The sequence below is a fragment of the Mytilus edulis genome, chromosome 11, assembly GCF_963676685.1.
Source record: "Mytilus edulis chromosome 11, xbMytEdul2.2, whole genome shotgun sequence".
Taxonomy (NCBI): domain Eukaryota; kingdom Metazoa; phylum Mollusca; class Bivalvia; order Mytilida; family Mytilidae; genus Mytilus; species Mytilus edulis.
The window spans coordinates 22,384,315-22,407,490 of NC_092354.1; the positions used below are offsets into that span (position 1 = coordinate 22,384,315).

General features: G+C 31.5%; 1 protein-coding gene and 1 long non-coding RNA gene across 2 annotated transcripts; both read right to left on the reverse strand.

Moving 5' to 3' along the window:
- Window positions 1-4,120: 4,120 nt before the first annotated feature.
- LOC139494082 (uncharacterized) lies at window positions 4,121-12,711 on the reverse strand. Its single transcript, XM_071282254.1, has 8 exons — window positions 12,034-12,711; window positions 10,942-10,993; window positions 8,631-8,702; window positions 7,979-8,287; window positions 7,333-7,431; window positions 6,435-6,593; window positions 5,869-5,896; window positions 4,121-5,042 (listed from the first exon to the last, which is right to left on the reverse strand). The coding sequence occupies exons 1-8, from the start codon at window positions 12,709-12,711 to the stop codon at window positions 4,121-4,123; spliced, it is 2,319 nt and encodes a 772-aa protein (XP_071138355.1).
- A 3,208-nt stretch (window positions 12,712-15,919) lies between these two features.
- Window positions 15,920-22,235, reverse strand: LOC139494701 (uncharacterized). The gene is made up of 3 exons (XR_011657116.1): window positions 22,136-22,235; window positions 18,696-18,967; window positions 15,920-17,225 (listed from the first exon to the last, which is right to left on the reverse strand). It is a non-coding gene; the product is annotated as an uncharacterized lncRNA (long non-coding RNA).
- Window positions 22,236-23,176: the final 941 nt, after the last annotated feature.

Genomic DNA, 23,176 nt, shown 5'->3' on the forward strand with positions numbered 1-23,176 from the left:
ATCATGATGTGAAGACAGGTAATTGGCGTTTTCCAAGATATAAATAGAAAGTTGAATATGGAGGTTGGTATTGTTTGGAATTTGTTCCTTCCGTTTACTGTGGGTTCATTTATTTTCGTGGGTATCAATTTTCGTCGATTGCTGAAAACTTATATATTCGTTAATATTTGATTTCGAGGTTTTGTCAATCTCTGTATACAAAGCCCATTTAAAATATGTTATTCGTCGAGCATTGCATTTGAATTCGTTGTTCCCCTGTACCCACGAAACCCACGGTTATAGTTAGGTGTCCAATGAATAATAATGAATCCATATTATTTAGAATACAGGTCATGTGTTCATGCACGCTTGGGTATGACAATATTCAATTCTCCTCTCTGTTCTAGTGATGATAACATAAGTTGATGAAATTTCGACCTACTAATTTTTTTAAAGGTTTGATAATTATGACAAAACCCGAGAATAGAAGAAAATAGAGAGTGGTTTTCTCCGGCCACTCCGGCTTCCTCCACCAATAAAACTGGCCACCACGAAATAGCATAAATGTGGTACTTAAAAGTGGCGTTAAAATACCAAAAAATTAAAATCAAATCAAATAAAAAGATTAGATAGTAAAATGCTAATGCAATGTGAACACCTGGTCTATATTCAGTTTGATTGTTGTTCCTTTGATTTAGTATTGTGTAAAAAACAATATCAGCAGAACACACACTTATGTTAAAGCCTATAAAAGTGACGTATGCAGTGATAAATTAGAGGATTTACTCGGAGTCATCACTTTCAGATACACATGAGATTGGATACTGGTGTTTCACTTCATAAATGTGTTGCATGCGGTAAAAGTTTTATTACGAAATTCAATATGGGTGCACATATGGCAACACACTCTGGTGATAAAAATCGTGATGTAAAGTGTGGAAAATGACTTAGTCAGAATCAAAGTTGAAAGAGACACATAAGAACTCGTACTGGTGATAAACTTCATACTTCATATTTTATACCAGCTAGTCAAAAATGTATTGATCATTATGAATCAAATCCAACAAATACAAATGTACATAAACATGTGTTTCGATTGATAACGATAAACCATCTCATCTTGTATTAGTTCTATTATTTTGCATCTGATTTTTTTCTCGAATTATTTTATATATACTAAAAAGGAGTGATATTACGGTTTTGTTTAAGATTTTCAAACTATAAAAGTTTGAGAGATTAAATTAACAATTACATAAATTTATAAGAAGATGTGGTGTAAATGTCAATGATTTTTTTTTTTAAAAAACAATCTATACCTATATCTGTATTTGTGTATTTGTTTTTGACTTTTCACGACTTCAATTATTTTATATTACAATTATATTACGGTTACGTTTTACATTTCAAACTAAAAATGTGACGTATATATAAGCAACTATACGTCACAGTACGTTCAAAGTCCAACCTTAAAGTAAGCTTTAAACGGCATCGATCTCAAAATTGTAAGACAATGCGGACGTGAAATTTAACGGCTTGATTAATGTTCAAAACAACAAATGAATCGCAATAATGATAAAAAGTTACCACCTAGAACTAATTAAGGAATTACGTACCACGAAAGTGCACAGGGAAGCAACACTTAAAAAATTCTACTAAGTATGGACAAAAGTATGCGAAAGATACCAAAGGAATATTCAGTTTAAATATTTACATAAAGAGAAAAAAAAAAGATTTATGCCTGCGTCATAGATCTGAAAAAGGCTTTTGATTCAGTATGGAGAACTGCTTTGCTTTATAAATTATGTAAAGTGGGAGTTGGCAGGTCTTTTTATAGAGTTATCAAACAACAATACATAAATACTAAATCATCTTTATAATATAAAGATTATGTATCAGAATATTTTAATATTGCTAGAGGGGTTAAACAAGAAGACACACTAAGCCCCACTTCATTCAATGTCTTTATAAATGATAGTGTAAAACTTTTTGAGGGAAATGATTTAAGTCCCATTAAGCTTATAAATAGTAAGGTGGGATGCCTTCTTTTTGCGGATGATCTTTTAATACTGTCAGAATCAAAAGAGGGTCTTCAAAACAGTTTAAATAATGTTAAATTATATTGTAACAAATGGCAACTCTCTTTGAATACAAACAAAACTAAATCCATGATTTTTAGTCAGTCAAAACATAATAGTGAAACATCACATATTTACTATGAGAATAATACCATAGAGTGTGTAACAGAATATTCATCTTTGGGAATGTTGATAAAATGTAATGGAAATTTATCACAAAGTACTTTAGAGCTGACAAAAAAGGCAAAAAAAGTATTTTTTTGAATAAAATCCTATACTGAATCATTGAATAATCTACCTATAAAAGTAGCAAATAATCTTTTTGATTCTTTGGTAAAACCAATTATGACATATAATTCAGAAGTAACATATTTGGATACAAATATTTCTTTTCATCGAGCCAAAAGCAGAGCCTGAACTTCAGGAAAAGAAATTAACCAACTTGATCGTATAGACAAAACCCCTATTGAAAATATGCATCATAAATTTTGTAAATCTACTCTAGGAGTAAGAAAATATGCATCTAATTTAGGAGCAAGAGTTGAATTAGGGAGACTATATAATAATAATATTAATCCATTGATAAAGGAAGCTTTTTCTCTGGCACAGTCTCTAGATTTGACAGGAACTTACTCATGGTATACATATGCAAAAAATATTGTTAAAGAGACTAATGTTGACCTTAATATTCTTACTTGTAAGGACATAAAAAATGTAAATAAAATAAAAAACGATATAAAGTTAAAAATGAAAAATAGATATGAAGATTTAATTCAAACTAAATTTCAAAACATTGATTATAAAAGTAAATTTTTTCTTTATAAAAAACTTTAAAGGATTACAAACTAGAATTTTATCTAAATACATCTAATTTTCAGATAAGGAGATTAATCACTAAAGGAGTAAGTTCGGTAAGGGCCATATTTGGCCCCAATTATAAAGTTCATAGTAAAAAGACAATAAATGTTTTAAGTTGCCTTAAAGATATGTGAGAAAGTTTAACAGAACTGTTTTTGTCAAAATTTTATTCTAACACGTTGATTTTTACATCCCAAATAGGTCAAAATAAAGGGCTTTGGTGAAATTTGACAAAAACAGCTAGATTTCAACCAATTTAAGGACCAGGAAAGATAGAGCGCAGGCGTAAACTTAATATTCAAATAAAACATGTGAAATGTCTTCACAAACATTATATTAAAAGATCTTTGTTGTCGACGTATGCGCTCTATGTTTCCTGTCTAATAATCTATGGGAAATTTACCCATTTTCATTGATTTTTTCGTGAAAAATCAATATGAGTACAACTTGTGACGTCATAATGAAATGCAAAAACGTAAAATTTTCAACAAAATGGCTTATTTCCTATCTAGTCACTGTATAAGCTATAATTTATTGTGATATTGGTCAATAAATCCGAATTTGAAATTGACGCTAAAAAATGGGGGCCATTTTAGGACCTTACCGAACATACTCCTTTAGAATAAGTGATCACTCCCTCTTGATTGAAAAGGGGAGATATTGTAAAATCCCAAGAGAGGAACGACTTTGCCATTAATGTAACATACTAGAGGATGAGAAACATTTTTTACTCTATTGTGAATATAATAAAACTCTGAGAAATGACTTTTTTCATCACATATGTACTGAAAATAATAATTTTAATAACTTAAATGAAGAAGAAAAAATTCATTATTTACTAAATCCATCATCGCCTTTACAAACAAATAAGTTAGGATCCTTCTTGAAAAAGTCATTAGAACTGAGGGCAGGGGACTCTTAACAGCCTGTTTGTTGTTATAAATTTTGACGCTGTTGTTATTGTGTATGTTTAATATGTATGTATATTTGTTTATTGTGTTTATTGTGTTAATATATGTTGGTCACAAACTGTAAAGTTTATATGACAATAAAGTATTTGATTTGATTTATTTCCGCTGCCTTTTTAAAAGCATTTAGGGAATCGGTTATTATAGATTGTTGACAACATCAAATGCTGTTAGTTTTATAGACAAACAAAACTTAAAATGCTTTTTTTTTTTTTTATCTTTTATAAAAATAACTTGATTTCACTGTCTTGTAAAAACTGCAAATCTATTTCCACGTCCTATAATAATAGATCCTGATATATTTTCACAGCATATATATGCACTTGATCTAGTTGCTTTAATATATGATGGAAACCTGAACAAGACTGTGCGTTCATTACCATCAGTGCGTATTCTATGCACGTTTTTAGACTTATTACACACGATTAAAACGCCATCGTTGTCGTCAAATGTCATACCCCAAGGGCCCCTCATATTGTCTTCATCTACGTCAAATATCTTACTTCCGGTTTCTTCAGTGCATATGCACTTGTTTCCATAATAAGTAAAGTACATACGAGAGTCAACTCCTACGAGCATGTTTTCTGGAGTAAAGTCGCCGAGGTTAATTTTATAATGTACTACTCCGGTGTGTATGCTTATAACATGAACGGTATGTTCACTGTCACTTATAACTTCGGTTTTCTCTTGACAACTCACGAATAACTGCAAATTATTATATGCTATTGCAAAACATGACGCATGTAGGTCAAATTCATCTATTGATTCTCCTGATGTGACGTTTATAAGTCCCACTTTCATTTCGGAGCCAAACGAAACAGCAATTGTTTCTACGTCCGTGGCTGCCATTCGGAACGGTTTCATAGGTAACATTGTTTCCATTCGGTCGCTTCCATCTATTCGGCACGCGATTAATTTGTTTCCCTTGCCATCAGCAACAACCAATAGTTCATCATTTAACATTTTGATGTCTTGAATTTTAATTCCACGGATTTTATATGTATCTTTCACTTTATATTTAAGTGGATCAATGTACTTGGTTTTATGGTCTATAAAAGCTGCATCAGTGTTGTGTTTTGCATTACACTGTTCACACATGTACTTATCGCATTCTTTACAACCGTAAAAGGCAGGTTTCTCCTTATCCAGACAAGACTGACAACTGAAATGGAAATGTTTTGCTATGAGGCATGATTGGTGCACTTCATCAAAGCGAATCAACATTTAAAGCTAGCGGTTGAGAACTGAAAGGTGTATTGTAAAAGTCGACCGATAAACCTGAACAAAATCTATTTCGATGATTGTTATTGATATAAATAAGATTTGGTATGGAGACAGAGGATGACAATGCACACAGTTAAATGATTTTCCATCATTGTTATGTATTAAAAGTACATGCTTTTAGGCGATCAACTGTCCGGCTAATAGGACATCAGTGCAACAGCATGAATAGAAAAGTCGGAAGAAAAAAAGTTTGAAATGAGTATAACCTTACCAAATGCCTAATGAATAAAGACACACCATTGAGGTCTTAAAATAGTGATGTCTACTTCGTTTTTATCTTAAACTAAAAGTCAACATATCTTTGTGTTGTGGTAAATAAAGTGAACAAATTATTAACGCAGACCTTCATCTTTAAATAATTACATTAGATGTATGTTTCATTATAATACGTTATTCTGAATGGCTAACTGCACATCACGTGTTATTCCTTAAACAATGGCATTACACAATAAAACTTATCATTCATGATCACACAAGGTCCCAGGTGAATTAAAAAAAAAATGATAAAATTCGTGTTTGCATGATCCTAGCTTACAAATGTAGTTATAAGTAATAAATGCTGCTTTTTGTAACTTCATAGGGCTGTAAAAGCGTTGACCGTGCGCACATTCCGCGCTTCATACAAAGTGTACTTCGGTCAATGATTTCACACCAAAATAAATCTACAAAAAGAAGCATTCAATTCTTTATTGTTAAATGCTCACGAAATTAGTGACTCTTGTCTTCTCAGTCCTACAAAGTAAACAAATCAATGAAATGATACAAATTTTGCCAGATTGCTATCACTCATTCAGTTATTAAATTTTTATTTCAAATGAATTATCCTCACCACTTTTTCCCAATAATCTTGATACAAACTGAAATTTTAGATTTTGTAGGACACTACATAAGATAATCCGGCCAATGGGTATATATTGACTGATAAATATAAGTCTGTATTGTAGTGTGAGCAATTGATTTCTCTTGTTTCACAAATACTTATATTTATAAAAAAAAAACAGTTGTTCTTTACTACATAGAGTTATAATAAATGAAATTTTAGGACCATAAATCTTGCTCGATTAAAGTTCGAATCGTCAATATCGATATAGTAACAAAACATATAAATTTGGAAAAGCATTTGTTATTTTTTTTCTACTTAATTTACTAAACCCATGCTTTGACTTTGTTGGAAACCACGATTTGAAATAAAATCAATGTATTGAAATAGAAGTTCTTATATATATTTTTTTTTCATGATCTTCACAGTTCTGTTTTGTGAATTACTTACTAGGTCTCAAGAATGATATCTCCTTCTCCAATGATGATATTTTCAAGTCTTTTGAACTACAGCTTTGACATGTTAAAAGAGCATTGCATTGGGTACAGGACATTTTGTTTGTGTCACATTCAAAGTTTATAGATGATGCCTCATCCTCTTCAAGTTCACCTGTTTAACACAAAGTTATGTCAAATAAAGTAGTATTTTCGTTATTCTACTGTTTTCGATACTAAATTAAAGATATCCCGTAATTTCACTAGTATAGAAGTTTGGAAAGATAACTTTAAGCATTAACATTTTTTATAATTCATCGTGTATCTTTTTTTTATTGAAAGTGTTACCCCAAAGTATATTTCAGAACATTAGATTAAAATTGTAATTTTGAAAACACTTTGAACATCAAATTGTTTTATATCTCTTCCTGTGTGACGTTTACACTCTCATGTCAAACACGCGTACCATAGAGTTGATGTAAAAATTTCCTTTCAGTCACAGTACTTCAAATATTTCAATCCTTTATAGGTTGATTTAAAATACATATATAAGTCAGGAATGAATGTGGTTGTAAAATTTGATTGTAGCTTTTTTTGTGCTTTTTTGTAGAATATTTGTTTGTTTTTGTTTTAATTGATATTGTGTCACGGTGATGACTGCTATACCACTATTTTGACAATTTTACCTATCATTTCTGGTTTTTCACGCCACGTTGTAAATATAATGGAATTTGATGTGATTGTTATGAAAGTGAGAGGTTTGGCGCTATAAAACCAGGTTCATTCTTCTATTTCCTACATTTTAAAATGTCTGTACTAAGGCAGGAATATGACAGTTGTTTTCAATTTGTTTGATGGGTTTTATCATTTGATTTTGCCATTTGATCAGTATTTTTGTGATTTTTACTTTTTACCTCTTTTCAGTCTTCTTGTATACAAATCAAAGTGATTAAGAACCGTTTCCTGTCTTTCCCAGTCCGGCGATAGCACAGAAGATATAACTAGCAACTCATCTACAATTTAATTCCAAAATGTACACATGTCACATGCATTTAACACATTGACATATTATCAATCAATTCTAATTAATTACACTTGATAAATGTTTTTTTTTATGATAAACAAACCAAATGTTTTCTTTATTTGCCATAGTTTTCAAAAATTAAACCAAAGAAAAACTGGTTACAAATTTTATTTTTCTGAAAAGAAATGTTCCTTGAAATTACATTAATGCCACTACTCTTGTTTACCTTTGATGACGTCACGGTCACATGACAAATTATGTTTATGAGCTGATTGACCAAAAAAAAGTTTAGTTAATCATAAGAAGTGATACCTATAAAAGTAAATTATATTTTTATATCTAAAAAAAATTGCCAATGGATTACGTTGATGATTGTACTCTAGTTAACGTTTCGTCTGCAGTAAATCACCAACCAAGTTGATAGAAATCTTATGTCACCAAAAATGATTTGAATAGTCATAGGTCGTTAATGTGATAGTTGTCCTATAGTTATCAAAGGTACCAGGATTATAATTTAGTACGCCAGACGCCTATACCTTTTGTAATCTGGCCTTTAATGATCAACTCCATTTTAACTGTTCTTTTAATTTTTGTATCAATATTTCCAGTCTTAATTATCTTTTTAATCAGATTATTTACTGCAAACTCTAATGCTTCTTTACTAGTCAGTACTAGTCTTGAGACCTCGAGAGCTAGAAATACACATTTGTTCTCAATAGATTTTATCGCAAATTCTTCATTGGTACTATTTGGTTGGTTTAGATTATTTGCTGCCATAATTTCTGCATCAAATTCTGGGTCATCTACTCGACAGTTTGCATTCACCATGTCTGTGATACCTTTATCTACATTTAGAAAATATCAGTACAACATTTATAGCTATACAAACTTGTTTTCTGAAAGGGTCGTGTTTCAAATTATTCAGACTCATATTTCATAGAATAAATTTTAACTTAAATATTAGCAAGATTCACATTAATATCCTTATTTCGATATTGTTCCATTCAAAATTACGTAGAGTACAATATAAAACATACATCTGTTTATATAGCCAATGGTAGCTAATAATAATCGTAGACAGCAATGAATGAAATGTTCACTATGGTGAAACTATAAAATCTGTGTATCCATCCAAAGCATTACCTTACATCTAAAACTAGTTTAAACGGGTGAAATTAATAGACCTACCTTTAATTTGCGGAATCTGCACAATCGTATTCAACATCGCTTTTATTTCTTGCAAATTTCTTTCTACTCTACCTGGATAAAAATTATAAATGTTATTTTCCAATTATGCAACATCAAAAATATAATTCTGCTTTATCAGCAATTCATTTTAATATGTTGTATTTTATTTTACAAGTCGTTACAATAAGGGGTCATCCATAATTGTCAACCATTTTCCAAAGTGTACAAAACGTACACTTGGGGGGAGGGGGTTAAAAAATCAACATTTTTACCGTACGCTTTTTTTTTTATTTCCGGAATTTATATCGTTTCCGTCGGGAAAGTCGATTTATAAAATCGAAAATTGGCTTGGGTGTGTTTCTCTTCTTATTTCTTCTTTATTATTTTCACTTGATGATATTGATTTTGATATCATAATTCTACTCAATCGGGATTGAATGATTACAAGATCAAATCATTATCATATGAAAACTAAATCTTTCAAAAATATGAACTAGTAAAATTATTTAAACAAAAAGTTTGCATGCATTTCTCAGTACACCTGATTGTCAATTTCACCTGCTTTATTATTGATCGATATCGTTTTACTCTATTTAATAAACAAAATTGATGGAAACACTAACATGCTAAATTCTTTGAATGTTTTGATTTTGACAAGACGTCATTTTGTGAAAAGATTTTAAACTGGTCCTTCGATTAATTTCCAAAATAGTAAACCGGAAGTAAACTGATTTTTTCTTAGTATAAGCCTCCTTTAATTAGGAGCACCTCCATATGAAGTTTAACCTTAACTTAAGAAATATCCAATATATGTACACGTTACAGTATACATGTATATACATAAACGATAATAGTGCCATGAATGGCATATTTACAGGGACCTTTTAAATAGAAATACAGGCGGGAAAATTAAAAACTCAAAATGTTTTAAAACATTACACTTTTATTGATTACTGTCTTGAGCTCTGATTCCAGCAACAACTGTCAGTCCATAACCATGCATTTCCCTTTCTTTGATTCTTAGCATAATTTTTGTGCCCTTTTGATAATCTTTTGCATGCTCTAGGTGCCCTTTTTTTTATTGGAGTTACCATTCCCACTGTGTGATAGGGGAAACACTAATTTTTGTACTCTTTATTCTGACAAAACACAAGCATCATAGATGTCATCAAATAAAACAGTCAGATATGTTTTAGTTTTTTTTCAATGCAAATTTCTATATTAAACTAAAATATAATAGACAGGATCTTCTTTTTATTGAGAATGACTGATTCTTCTCTTGAAATCTGAAAATGGTTGATGTACACTTTTTGAGGGAGGGTGGGGGGTCTGAAAAAGTGTACGTTTTGTACACTTTGGAAAATGGTTGACAATTATGGATGACCCCTAAGTCCGTGTTCTTTCTTTTTTAATTGTGAATTCTTTCTTACAAACCTACAACTTCAACAGGTCATGTTAAATGAATATTATATGAGCAAATGATTCGAGAAATTGAATGCATACTTCCTTAGATATTTAGGTAGGAGAATTTACAAACCCTCTTTGATATGTATGCAGTGTAAAGCACAATTTGGAAAAAAAATCTTTTATAGTGCTGTTATCCTTTATTATCTCTTGTTATTTCTTGATATTTCTCATTTTCATATAAAGTTGTCAGTTTCGTTCAAGAAAGGTTTGTTTTGAATATTCATAACACTATTAAAAATTCTTCTGTTTCAGAAACGGGTGCAGGTTTGATACCATCAAAAAGTTTAATCCCGCTGCAACTGTTTTGCACCTGTCCTTAGTCAGGAATCTGATGTTCAGTGGTTGTAGTTAGTTTATGGGGTTCATGAGCATTTCTCGTTTTTAGTTTTTTATATAGATTCCCGTTTGAATGCTTTTACGCTTGTAATTTTTGTGGCCATTTATAGCTTGCTGTTCGGTGTGAATGTATGCTCCGTGATGAAGACCGTACCTAGACCTATAATGGTTTACTTTTATAAATTGTGACTTGAATGGAGAGTTGTGTCATTGGCACTCATACCACATCTTTTTATATCTATAAATCCACCAATGAAAGCTTTAGCATGAAACTATCTGAAATTATATTTTTATCAGATTGCTTGTTGAGAATATCAATCAAAAAGCATCTACATACATTGCGAATTTGGTAGGTGTTCCTAATTTTTTTCTTTATGTTTTGTTATATTGTTTGATGCATCTATAATTGGATTTGTTTTTCTTCCGTTCATTCTACGTCAAAGCTTCATTTATTACTACTCCCCCCCCGGATACCCCATATTATTAAATAAATAAAGAGATACAATACCTAAATCTATTGAGTATTGGTTTTTTGTCTGTTCTATTTTTGATAAAAGAACCTGAAAAAAAAATAAAAATTAAACAACATATAATACCCCTAATAAACGTATGCATGTGTGAAAAAATCGAATCAATCCGAGGAATAACGAATATTATTAAGAAAGGGGATACATCATATATTCAGTAAACAGCTTGTTCATTATGTAATTCAGAAAATGTGTACAGATTGTGTATACTTCCTTACAAAACGAGTATGATGTTATATGTATGGGTATAGCGTACATTTGGGTTGCTGTTATGTGTCAGAGGACAATTAGGAGATAACTGTATTGTATTTTAAGCTCCGACGGCATCAATTGGGGATTTGATGGTCGCAAATTAAGTTTACTGGCGACGCGTTAGCTCCATTCTAATGACACTGACAGAAAACAACGTTAAAACATGTAATTAAAATCTGTCATATGCCGTCTGCGCTTGTGCGTACGTCCCATAGCATCAATTATCAATTGATGCCATGTAAAAAAGTGACGTTATCCAATCAAAATGAACGTTACAAACGTTATTGCATTAGAATGGGAATTATGTTAGTTGGAAGCGACACGGATCATTGACGGTATTTAATATCTTAGATCAAATTTTATTCAAGGTGTTATCCATTCGTTTGATGTGTTTGAACTTTTGATTTTTCCATTTGATTTAAGACTTTCCTTTTTGAATTTTCCTCAGAGTTCAGTATTTTTGTGTTTTACTTTTAATATTTATTTCCTTTCGATAATATTTCACCGAAAAAAGGGGTTATTACTAGCATATATATAAAAGTAAAATCACCAAAATACTGAATCCATGGAAAATTCAAAACGGAAAGTTCCTTATCAAATCGCAAAATCAAAAGCTCAAACATATCAAACGAATAGACAACACATGCCACATTACTGACTTGGTGCAGGTATTTTCTAAAGTAGAAAATGGTAGATTAAACCTAACTTTATAGCTAGCTAAACTTCTCACTTATATTAAAGTCGCATCAAATTCCATCAAATATTGCATTTTAACTACCATACAATATTTTAATCGATATTGGGCAACATAAAGGTAGTACCTCTTGTATATTTTCACTGGAATGTTTAACGACTTCTTTCAAATGGTCGAGTGACGTTTCTTCTTTTAGTTTTTGTATCTCCGTCTTGACTTTCTTTTTGTGTGTTAAAGCTACTACACCGGCATAATTTAGTACATTATCCCCCAGAGCTTTCCATAGACTTTCAAATTCATTTATCTCCATACTACAGGTACCATGATGGACGAGAGCATTTCTTATATCTTTAATTTTTGTCAGCCAATTTGGGTCTCCTGGAATGCTGCCAACTGGACAACACGTCCTTATTACAACATACATCAATGAAATATCCATACAATCCACGCTCGTTTGCTGTTTAACAGTATACTGACAAAGACAGTATTCTTTAATATCGCCTTTACAATCTTTGTGCTCATGCGCGGTTGCTATCTGGCCTTTGGGTTCGTATAGTGTATTGAATTGATTGTTATTCATGTTTCCACGTTTATTTGACGCTGCTAGAGATAGTTTTTTACATTCGCAACACGGTATTTTCGGAATGAATTGATGAAATAAAACATGCTTGTGTTGATTTAAAAACATATAAAATTCCAAACCATTTAGAACTTTCGTTTCGAAATATAAATGAAGAACGTCCATTGCTGGCCCAAGTGATAATGTCAACAGCCGGAAATATAACTTTCTGCCCTCTATATCCATCTATAACTACAATGTACCTAGACTGATAAATTCAACAAAAAAATTGAATAAAGGCAGCAGTAGTATTCCGCTGTTCGAAATTCATAAATCGATTGAGAAAAAACTAAATCCGGGTTACAAACTAAAACCTACTTTCACATACGTTCTAAATTAGAGGGAGTAATTGGTGGTCTGACATCTATAAACATGCCTCATTTTAACAAGAAAACAGCCAAAAAATATCTCATGAATAATATACAATTCTTGCCTACATCTAGATGTTAGAAAACTGTTTTGTGTCTATTAACATTTTTCGTATGTACAGCAAATACTTTTTGTAAACAAATTGATGACCCTTAAAAGGGCCGTTTACAAGAGATATCGTCGGCACTAGATAAATTTCCAAGCCTTGTTTGATTTTGTTTCTTCGTCACTTAACGAGCTTAAAACCTGGCCGTTGTCATATTTGTTTTTTTTTGTTATTTGACATTAAGTGACGTCATACTTAAAGGGAGTTAACTCGTGATAGTTGAGGTACGACAAGGGATATTTACTGGGAAATAGTAGGTTTGTTCGATGGGGTTTCAATCTATCGGGGTTAATCCATTTGGGAAATAACATGATTTTTCGTTGGAAGCACCATTTTGTCGGGGGTACCTGTTATTGTTCGTTCCTGTAAATTTGTGAAAAAAAACATTGAAATTAAACTGTGACACGTGACTCGGTATAAGTCAATCAAATTATTCAAAAATAATATTAGATACAATAATAGCAGATATTAGCTTCACTTTGATTAGTTAAACAGAATATTATTCAATATCATAACTTACTTGCTATCAATTATTTTTTGTCGGTATATTCTTCTTTTAATTTACAGCATCGAACATTTTACGTATCAAGTGAGGCATTTAAATTGTTCATTTAATATGAATTGATTACCTTAAGTATACGGTTTATTTATAATATTAAAAGACGTGTAATTGTATGTTATATTATCTCCTATACATTTCTAATCTTGATAATTTTAAATGTGTCTTTCAAAAGAATAATAGGTATATCGGTAAAGTTAAATTAAAATACTTTACGGTTTGATGTGTATATCATTTAATATTGGGTTACCAATATTTACAAAGCTGTTCTTCTTTGTATATTCCTACTATTTAAAATTTGACAAGTGATATTTGATTTAGAAATATGAATAGGGGACATGTCCACAAATATAATATCCTATTCATATCGACCAGATACAGAAGAGGGAATTAAAAATAAATGAATTATCGTCTACTTCTTAATTAGAGTGTGAATAAGTTGGTCAATTTTAATCATTCGTAGGCATGACCATTAACTTTTGTGATTAATTTCAAACTAGCGATAATTAATAAATATAGTTTCTGTTAGCGGTTTTGAAATTTTTCTTTTGATAAAATTCAATTGAGCAATAAACAGTATTCGATAAAAGTATGTAGTGTTTGATAATTCATGATAAGCAGTCAAGTAAAAATAAGACAGGAGGTACGAAAGGTATGTTCCCAGTTACAACGCTCATGCGCTTGTATGCCTTCCCATAACTAATCCATAAATGGATTTTGTAGAATATTTATTTAACGGAACAAGTGACTGAGGAAATTTCAATTACTGCTGGTTTTATATCCTATCTATGACACTTGATATTACATGTTTTTTTTTATATAATTTAAAAAACAAAAGTTTCCGTTTTTTAAAACTCAATAAAAAAAAACTATACAGATCTACGTTACATATATCGACATAATCATTAAAAGTTTGAACTATTTTCAAAACGTTTGAATTTTCGAAAACTTACGCTATTATTAACCTTGCTATTAATTCTTCGTCTCATTACGCCAAGCCTTTTCTACAAAATCATTATCTGGTGTAATGAAAACTGATTTTGAACCATGTTGATTCCGAGTAGAAATTCACCAAAGACAATATCATCAATCGGCTGAATGGTTTGAATGACAACCTTTATATTATTGATATAGGAAGATTTCTGATTCAGTAGACAATTGGTATGTCCATGAGTACTAACTGAGCAAACCTTTTGATCGCCATGTCTTTCTATTTATATGAATTATAATGCATAAAGAACTTTCTCAAAAAGAATAGCAATAACATCATGCAAAGTTCTTTATTTCCTTTTCAGATATATCAATTTTTACTCAATAACTAGATTTTACAAATTGCTTACATCTCATATATCTCAGTGTACCAGAGATTAAGAACACCCCCATTGAATATATATTTTACAATTGACGACTGATTTGTTTAACAACAACACCGTTCCCTTTCCTTTAAATATGACCTTAGAATTAGGTTATAACTAGATTTGCACTTACATAATCAACGGTTGACACATATGAACATGGGATTCCTACCCTTCATATGCACCTGTAATCATCCATTTATTCATGATGGACTTTGTTTTAATTAATCGTCAGTTTTTATGTTGATGTTTGTGTACCTTGGTTATTTTTTGTTAATGTTTTAGCCATGGCATTGTCAGCATATATTCTGGTTTATGAGTTTAAATGTCCTTTTGTCATGTCTCGCCCATCTTCTGCAAAATAATGCTTTGATTTAAGAATCTATGACAAACTTGGTTTGTTGAAATTTTTCATTTCTCATCAGTAATATTCCCTCTGCTCCATCATATTTGGCTGACATATACATCTTATTACATACTTAACTCGCTTGCATGTTCAGGCTGACTTATAACAAAGGTCCTCCATCACGCAATGAAGGACCAAAATACCTTCAATTTTTACAGAAAGTATACAAAAAGAATTATCCAGGATATTACAGAGCTAATCATCCATTTTTTAGGTAACGTAGCGGTGTCGAACTGATGCGATAGAAATTGAAGAAGGAACTTGAATCTTAGAGATCAGCCCTCGTTTAGAAAAAGAAACCATGCTTTACTGAACTCAAATATAAATTTATACACTTCGAACAGAAAAACTACAAAACTATATTTAACTATCGGAAATAAAAGCAACAACACAATCGACATAGTAACTAATCAAATATTCTATTGCATAGTAAACCTTATACATTTGTAACTACCAAGGAAAAGTAATAAAAACACACTCTAAATCTACGAGTTTTAAGATATATCACCACATCAACGCAACTTATACCATTTATTCCAAGACCTCCTAACTGAAAGACAAAACTAAATTTATTCGATTAATGAATAAAAAAAAATCAAGATTTTAAATTACACATACGTTTTATTGATAATAAATAAATTAGCATTTTACTCAATTTGATGAATATGTTACAAAGATTAATAAAGATTTAAATAATGCGTATTTCCATTTCTAAATCATATATATTTATAGTGCAATTGGAACATTTTTTTGAATGCTGGTGATTTAAAAACAATTTATAGAAATCAATATAACTCTCATAAATACTTAAATTTAATCTTTAAGATTTGAATAATGACAAATCGTATTGGATACGTATTGAATGTCCGAGTACACAGTAATCGTCCTTTGATTTTTCGTTGACCACAAATATAGTCCCTAGTGTGGACAATGTGGTACTTTTTTTTTGCCAATTTTTTTTATACTCCTACCAAATTTATTGTTTCGTGTATTATGCCTCAAATATAAAGTAGGAAGATGAAATTACACAGTAAAATAAATTGGGTCATGAATTTGAAAGTCAGGTAGTTTTTGGTCCAGCTAAAAAAGGTGAAAAATTAGCATTTGGAAGCTGTCGAAAGTTTCAAAACCGCTTTACTTAAAATTGTCCATATTTTGAATTAGAGCCGATGACGTTTTCTTTAAATTTGATATAATTTGTCCCAAAAGTAGTACAATACACTGTTAAAATATTATTGAGAAAGCGCAGGTGGGAGTTTTTTTAATTTTCATTTATTGTCTAAAAGAAATGCACTACGAAATAACTGTGGTCTCGGACAATGAATACATTATATTAAATTGATAAAAGTTTGCATAAAGAGTTTTCTAATTTAGTTTAAAAAAAAATACAGATATCATTACAATTTCAATGGATACATGCCATTAAATGATTACATTAAATTTACAAAAGAATTAAATAACGAGTAGCATAATTCAATAGTGCAATTCTAACATTTGGCGAATTTTTAATAAAAATACACAGACATCCATATAGTTAAAGTGAGTGCATTACATTTGATTTCTTATTTTTTTTTAATAGTGAGTATTTTAAATTGATGAATGTATATTACATGTCGAATGCATGCCGACTGCTGCTAATTTAAACGATTTTTTAAAAACCTAATCATTCTTTTTAAAAATTAAGCACGTGCACATTGCACCTAAAATATTAAGAAACTGTCAAGTTTCAAACGATTCTGGATGTATTTCGAATCTTCTTTCTTCTGAAATAAATCGATAGAGCAACCAGGACACATATCATTGCTACAGCAACAATAATAACTCCAGCTACATATAGTGGCTTAAATTTCGACGAAGATTCATTTGATGAATCACTGTTTCGGCGATACCCCTTTGCAGTAGAATCTGAGAGTAAATCATAAAGGTAATGATTGTTTTTCTATAAGGAGATTATAAGAACATCTGATGCGAAACGATAAACTACGGGAAGAAAAAGTAAACAGAGATACAGTTTCCTATATGAAAATGAGGGTAACTTCTAAACACTAAGTATGTATACATCTTTTTAAAGAATGTAAATGTGTACGTTTGTTTATGTAATTTATACGTGTTTCTCGTTTCTCGTTTTTTAATATAGATTGGACCGTTGGTTTTCCCGTTTGAATGGTTTTACACTAGTAATTTTGGGACCCTTTATAGCTTGTTGTTTGGTGTGAGCCAAGGCTCCATGTTGAAGGCCGTACATTGACCTATAATGGTTTACTTTTTTAAATTGTTATTTGGATGGAGAGTTGTCTCATTGGCACTCACACCACATCTTCCTATATCTACGTTAAAGATTTGGACAAAAGAAATAGAAATAGTGGTTTCAATGCTAAACATAAGGATAGTCGATAAAAAATATCTATAGCATTTCCTTTTAGTATTACTGCATACAGGGCTTGCAATAATTTCCTCATTTAAAAAATAAATAAATATATTAGTTAAAACAAGTACAAAATACACCTATTCAAACACACTTCCTAAGGTATGCTCGACTAAGGTGACCAATAAAAAGTAAAATCACAAAAATACTGAACTCAGAGGAAGATCAATTGGGAAAGTCCATAATCACATGGCAAAATCAAATAACAAAACGCATCAAAAACGAATGGACAAGAACTGTCATATTCCTGACTTGGTACAGGCATTTTCAAATGTAGAAAATGGTGGATTAAACCTGGTTCTATAGCGCTAACCCTCTCACTTTAATGACAGTTTCATCAATTTCCGATATTTTTACATTGATGCGTTAAATAAACAGACACAATAAATATAATAGTCAAAATAAAGAGGTTATCGCGATTGTAATGGTTGTTCACATTTTTTCTTTCTTAAAAGCAATGCAAGCACTTAATTAACAAACAAGTGAGCCATCCTTTCTTTAAATGCCTTAACGTCAATTTTGTGTTGAAATGTCTCAATTTTCTGTAAAATTCCTGGCTTGATAAGCCGAATAACCCAGGTTCTATTTTAAGTTATAGAAAACAAAATAGATGAACTGTGAACGACGTTTTATGGCACGTGTTTTACATCACAAATTTATTGTTGTTTTGATATTCCACCTTAAACATGTCATAAGGGTTTTTATGGGGGGAGGGCTAGGATGACATTTGAAAAAAGGCAGGACAGGAGTTTTGTGTAAAAAAAAGGCAGGATGAGCAACTTGGTAAAACAAAAAGGCAGGATGACACCTTATGTAAAAAAAGTCAGGATAAACTAAAAAAAAAAAGGCAAGACAGAGATTACAACTAAAAAAAAATTTGGACACAATTTTTCATTCCAGCGCCTCCCCCCATACGAATCAAATGGTAGCTCCTTATTACAGAAACTTGCCTCTTTTGTCAGTAAATAGTATTTTTGATTCGACGTCAGATATCTCAATAGGCCCATTCAAATTTTGAACTGCACTTCTATGATGCCCTATCCGTTTACTATGTTTGCACTGTGGTTCACATTCAGACGAATAGTCATTAGATTTACAGAATGTAGCGTTACAATGAACAAACATTGAATCAGGATGTCCAGCATACTCAAAATCTTGGAAATGGAATCGGGTTTCGTGGGTTGACTGAGATGTCACGAATGTATTCCGATCCACAGGACATCTGAAAGGCAAAGTTAAAATATCAATGAATACTGGGATGTCACGAATGTATTCCGATCGACAGGACATCTGAAAGGCAAAGTTAAAATATCAATGAATACTGAGATGTCACAAATATTCTCCGATCCACAGGACATCTGAAAGGCAACAGTGAAAATATCAATGAATACTGAGATTTCACGAATGTACTCCGATCCACAGGAAATCTTGAAGGCAAAATTGAAAATATCAATGAATACTGAGATGTCACGAATGTTCTCCGATCCACAGGACATCTGAAAGGCAAAAGTAAAAATATCAATGAATACTGAGATGTCACGAATGTACTCCAATCCACAGAACCTCTGAAAGGCAAAGTAAAAATATCAACGAATACTGAGATGTCTTAAATGTACTCCGATCCACAATACATCTGAAAGGCAATAGTAAAAGTATCAAAGAATACTGAGATGTCACGAATGTACTCCGATCCACAGGACATCTGAAAAACAAAAGTGAAAATATCTATGAATACTGAGATGTCACGAATGTTCTCCGATCCACAGGACACCTGAAAGGCCAAAGTGAAAATATCGATGAATACTGAGATGTCACGAATGTATTCCGATCCACAGCACATCTGAAAGGCAAAGTTAAAATATCAATGAATACTGAGATGTCACGAATGTTCTCCGATCCACAGGACATCTGAAAGGCCAAAGTGAAAATATCGATGAATACTAAGATGTCAGGAATATACTCCGATCCACAGGACATCTGAAAGGCAACAGAGAAAATATCAATGAATACTGAGATGTCACGAATGTACTCCGATCCACAGGAAATCTTGAAGGTAAAATTGAAAATATCAATGAATACTGAGATGTCCCGAATGTACTCCGATCTACAGGTCACCTGAAAGGCAAAAGTGAAAATATCAATGAATATTGAGATGTCACGAATGTACTCCGATCAACATCTGAAATACGACAGTTACGTTTATGTTTAATGCACAGGTATAAATTGCAATTAAATAACTTGTTCTGACTTTATCAATGTTCCACAGGACATCTGAAAAGCAAAAAAGAAATTATCAATGAATATTTTTGTTTTAATTTTATGTTTATTTAAGGTACAAACAGCAGTTAAGTCACATTTATTGGCTTAAATAAGTGTCATGAGTCGTTGGTTGACTGTCAAAGAACACCTCAAAGACAAAAGTGAAATTAAAAAAGAATATTTCTGTTTATGTTTATTCTAGGTACAAAATGCAATAAAGTAACTTGTTCTGATATTGAAAAACCATCTGTATTTAATTAACATATGATATTGTAAATATATTTTCAGGGAATTAATAAACTAATTAAAATAAAATTCTCAAAACACTGATTTACATGTTTACTAGCCAACAAAAGTAACGATACACAAATTTGAACTCCAATTTACCATAAATAAAATTAAAAGGAAAACATTTAAATTATTCATTGAAAACATTCATTTGAAAAAAATACACGCATATGATAAAAATTATCTGACCAAATTGAAACTTTGGGAAAATCCCTTTTTATTGAACAAAGGGGTTAAATGTGTTTTGCGAAAAATTATGACAACAGGTGGCACTTAATTTCGAAGAGTGTTAAATACTAGTATTCAAATACATGTATATGAAGACATACAAAATATATGGGACCGATTTAGCAAATACTTTCCTAGATAAAGTGTGTCCAATTTCATTAGATATAGGGGAATTCCATTGCTGTGTATCGATTTTTTTTTATTGGCTAGTTTTCAACAGCCTTTTTCGATGAAACTATTCATTTGAAAGACAGTGGAGTTTATCATGAAAGAAATTATACTAGGTGGCTGTTTTACATGATGGGAAGATTGAATGATTTTAGTCGGTCAAACATGGTAATACAATAAGCTAGTAACAACATTTCAGACATTATTTTGTGATTGATCATAATATCGCAAATCAACTGCCTTTTCATTGGTGTCTATTATTCTATTTCATCAACCGACCTGTCATGTACATAGTCAGGAAAATGGGAATGGCAGTTTTTATACGCCCGTCGTCTTTTAGACGGGACGTTTTTTGGTATACCGTTGTCCGTCCGTCCGTCTGTCCGTCCGTCCGTCGTCCACACTTCGGACAATAACTCAAAAACACTTTCACCAATTTCCATGAAACTTAAGTGAATTGTTTATATCTATTGACTGAAGCTCCCTTTCGTTTTTTTTTAAATTTCAGATTTTAAGTTTTGGATTTATGGGGCTTAAAAAAGGGGTGATTTTCAACACTTCGGACAATAACTCAAAAAGGCTTTCACCAATGTCCATGAGACTTTGGTGAATTGTTTATATCTATTGATGTAAGCTCCCTTTCAATTTTTATAAATTTCAGATTTTAAGTTTTGGATTTATGGGGCTTTATTCATAAAAAAATGGGGATTTTCAACACTTCGGACAATAACTCAAAAAGGCTTTCACCAATGTCTATGAAACTTTGGTGAATTGTTTATATCTATTGATGTAAGCTCCCTTTAAATTTTTATAAATTTCAGATTTTATATTTCCATGTTATGAATTTTTATGCTTAAAAAAGGGGGGATTTTCCAATTTTGGGACAATAACTAACACTTTCACAAAATTTTATGCAACTTTGATAAATTGTTTATATCTATTGACACAAGCTCCCTTTCCATTTTTATAAATTTTAGATTTTACGTTTTCTTAAGTAATGAATTTTTATACTTAAAAAAGGGGGATTTTATGAAACTTTGGTGAATATATTAATGTAACATCCCTTTTGATTTGTATATATATTTCTAGTTGATCATATAAATTCGTTTAAAGCATAAAAGACAAGTTAAAAGAGCAATGGGAGTATCATGCGCTAAAGCGCAGCCCTGTATTATCCTATAGTTCGTTTCCGTGTGTGCTGCATTGTCTTTTGGTTTTTGGTTGCACTTACGTGTATCTTTTATTTCGTTGTTTTCCTCAGTTTTAGTTTATAACTTGAATTTGTTTTCTCGAAATAGATTAATGACTTTCGAACAGCGGTATACTTCTGTTGCCTTTATTTATTTGTCCCTAGTCCTTACCCATGCTGTATTGTTACTCATAGTCTCATGACAAACGAGACCGGAAGTAAGACAGAAAGAGATTTCTCCGCAAATGCGGTACGTACCCATTTTGTATTAAGTAGTATGTGTAGATTGTACTGGCATGATCAGAGGGCTTTGTATAGCAAACTGACAACCGCATCTTCACGTCGTAATCATGCATGCACGGATTGGCAAACAAGTTTGTTTGTGTAAATCACTGCGTCTTTTTGTGTCTGGAAACTGAATTTCCATTTGAATTAGAACCAAGGCAAGTTTATGAAATACATATTCAAGTGTCTGTGCAAAAACGACTACCTTTCTTTTTGTTTTGTTTTTCTAGCTTTGTTCAATTTCATGCGCTTCCTTCATATATTTTTCATACATTAATAATTGGTTTGTTAAATTTGATCATAGGTAAAACGATTATGCCTTTTATTTGTATTGGGCTACAAAGTATAGAATCAACAAATCTTATATATTTGCTACTTTGTTGATATTCATACTCTACGGTTTGTAATAAAAGCGAAATGTGTCTAATGCTTCCTTATTAAGTACAGTGTCGTTTATGGATAGTTTGAAGGGTTGCCATTAAACGCGTTTTGTAAGTTATTGTTTTCTACTAATTACTGTAATAATATTTGGAGCAAAAACTGGGAATGCGTCAATGCGACAACATACCCATCAGAAAGCCCCAAAAACGCCTTAAAGCCACCAATGGGTCTACAACACGGCGAGAAAATCAGAAAATTAATTAGTTATAGTTTCAGATTAGTATTTTATACTCTTTTATTTGCTTAACGTTTTACCGCCATTTTACGTAACAATAGGCCCACAACGTCGTCACTTGCCGACGTCTCTCTTGTATATCTTAGACTCTAGTAAAGCATACGAAACATTGAAGACGCTTTTGTGTTTACTCGCCTTTATTTTCGATACGTCCAAAACATTGGTGCCGTGTCAAAAACAGAAGAATACGAAAGATGAGTACCGCGACAACGAAGATGAAAACCAGACGAGCTGGACATCGGGGAGTTCTTACAAAGTTGCTGAAGAAAGTGGAACCGAGTCCCGAGGAACTATTGCAGGAATATGACGTTAGCATGGAAAACTACTACATCCGTGGC

Coding starts and splice junctions, on each gene's coding strand:
- LOC139494082 (XM_071282254.1), bottom strand. CDS start 12,711: ATGGATATAGAGGGCAGAAAGTTATATTTCCGGCTGTTGACATTATCA. Junction 6,594..7,332: donor TACAAGAAGACTGAAAAGAG/GTAAAAAGTAAA, acceptor TGTGTTAAACAG/GTGAACTTGAAGAGGATGAG. Junction 5,897..6,434: donor GATATCATTCTTGAGACCTA/GTAAGTAATTCA, acceptor TTTACTTTGTAG/GACTGAGAAGACAAGAGTCA.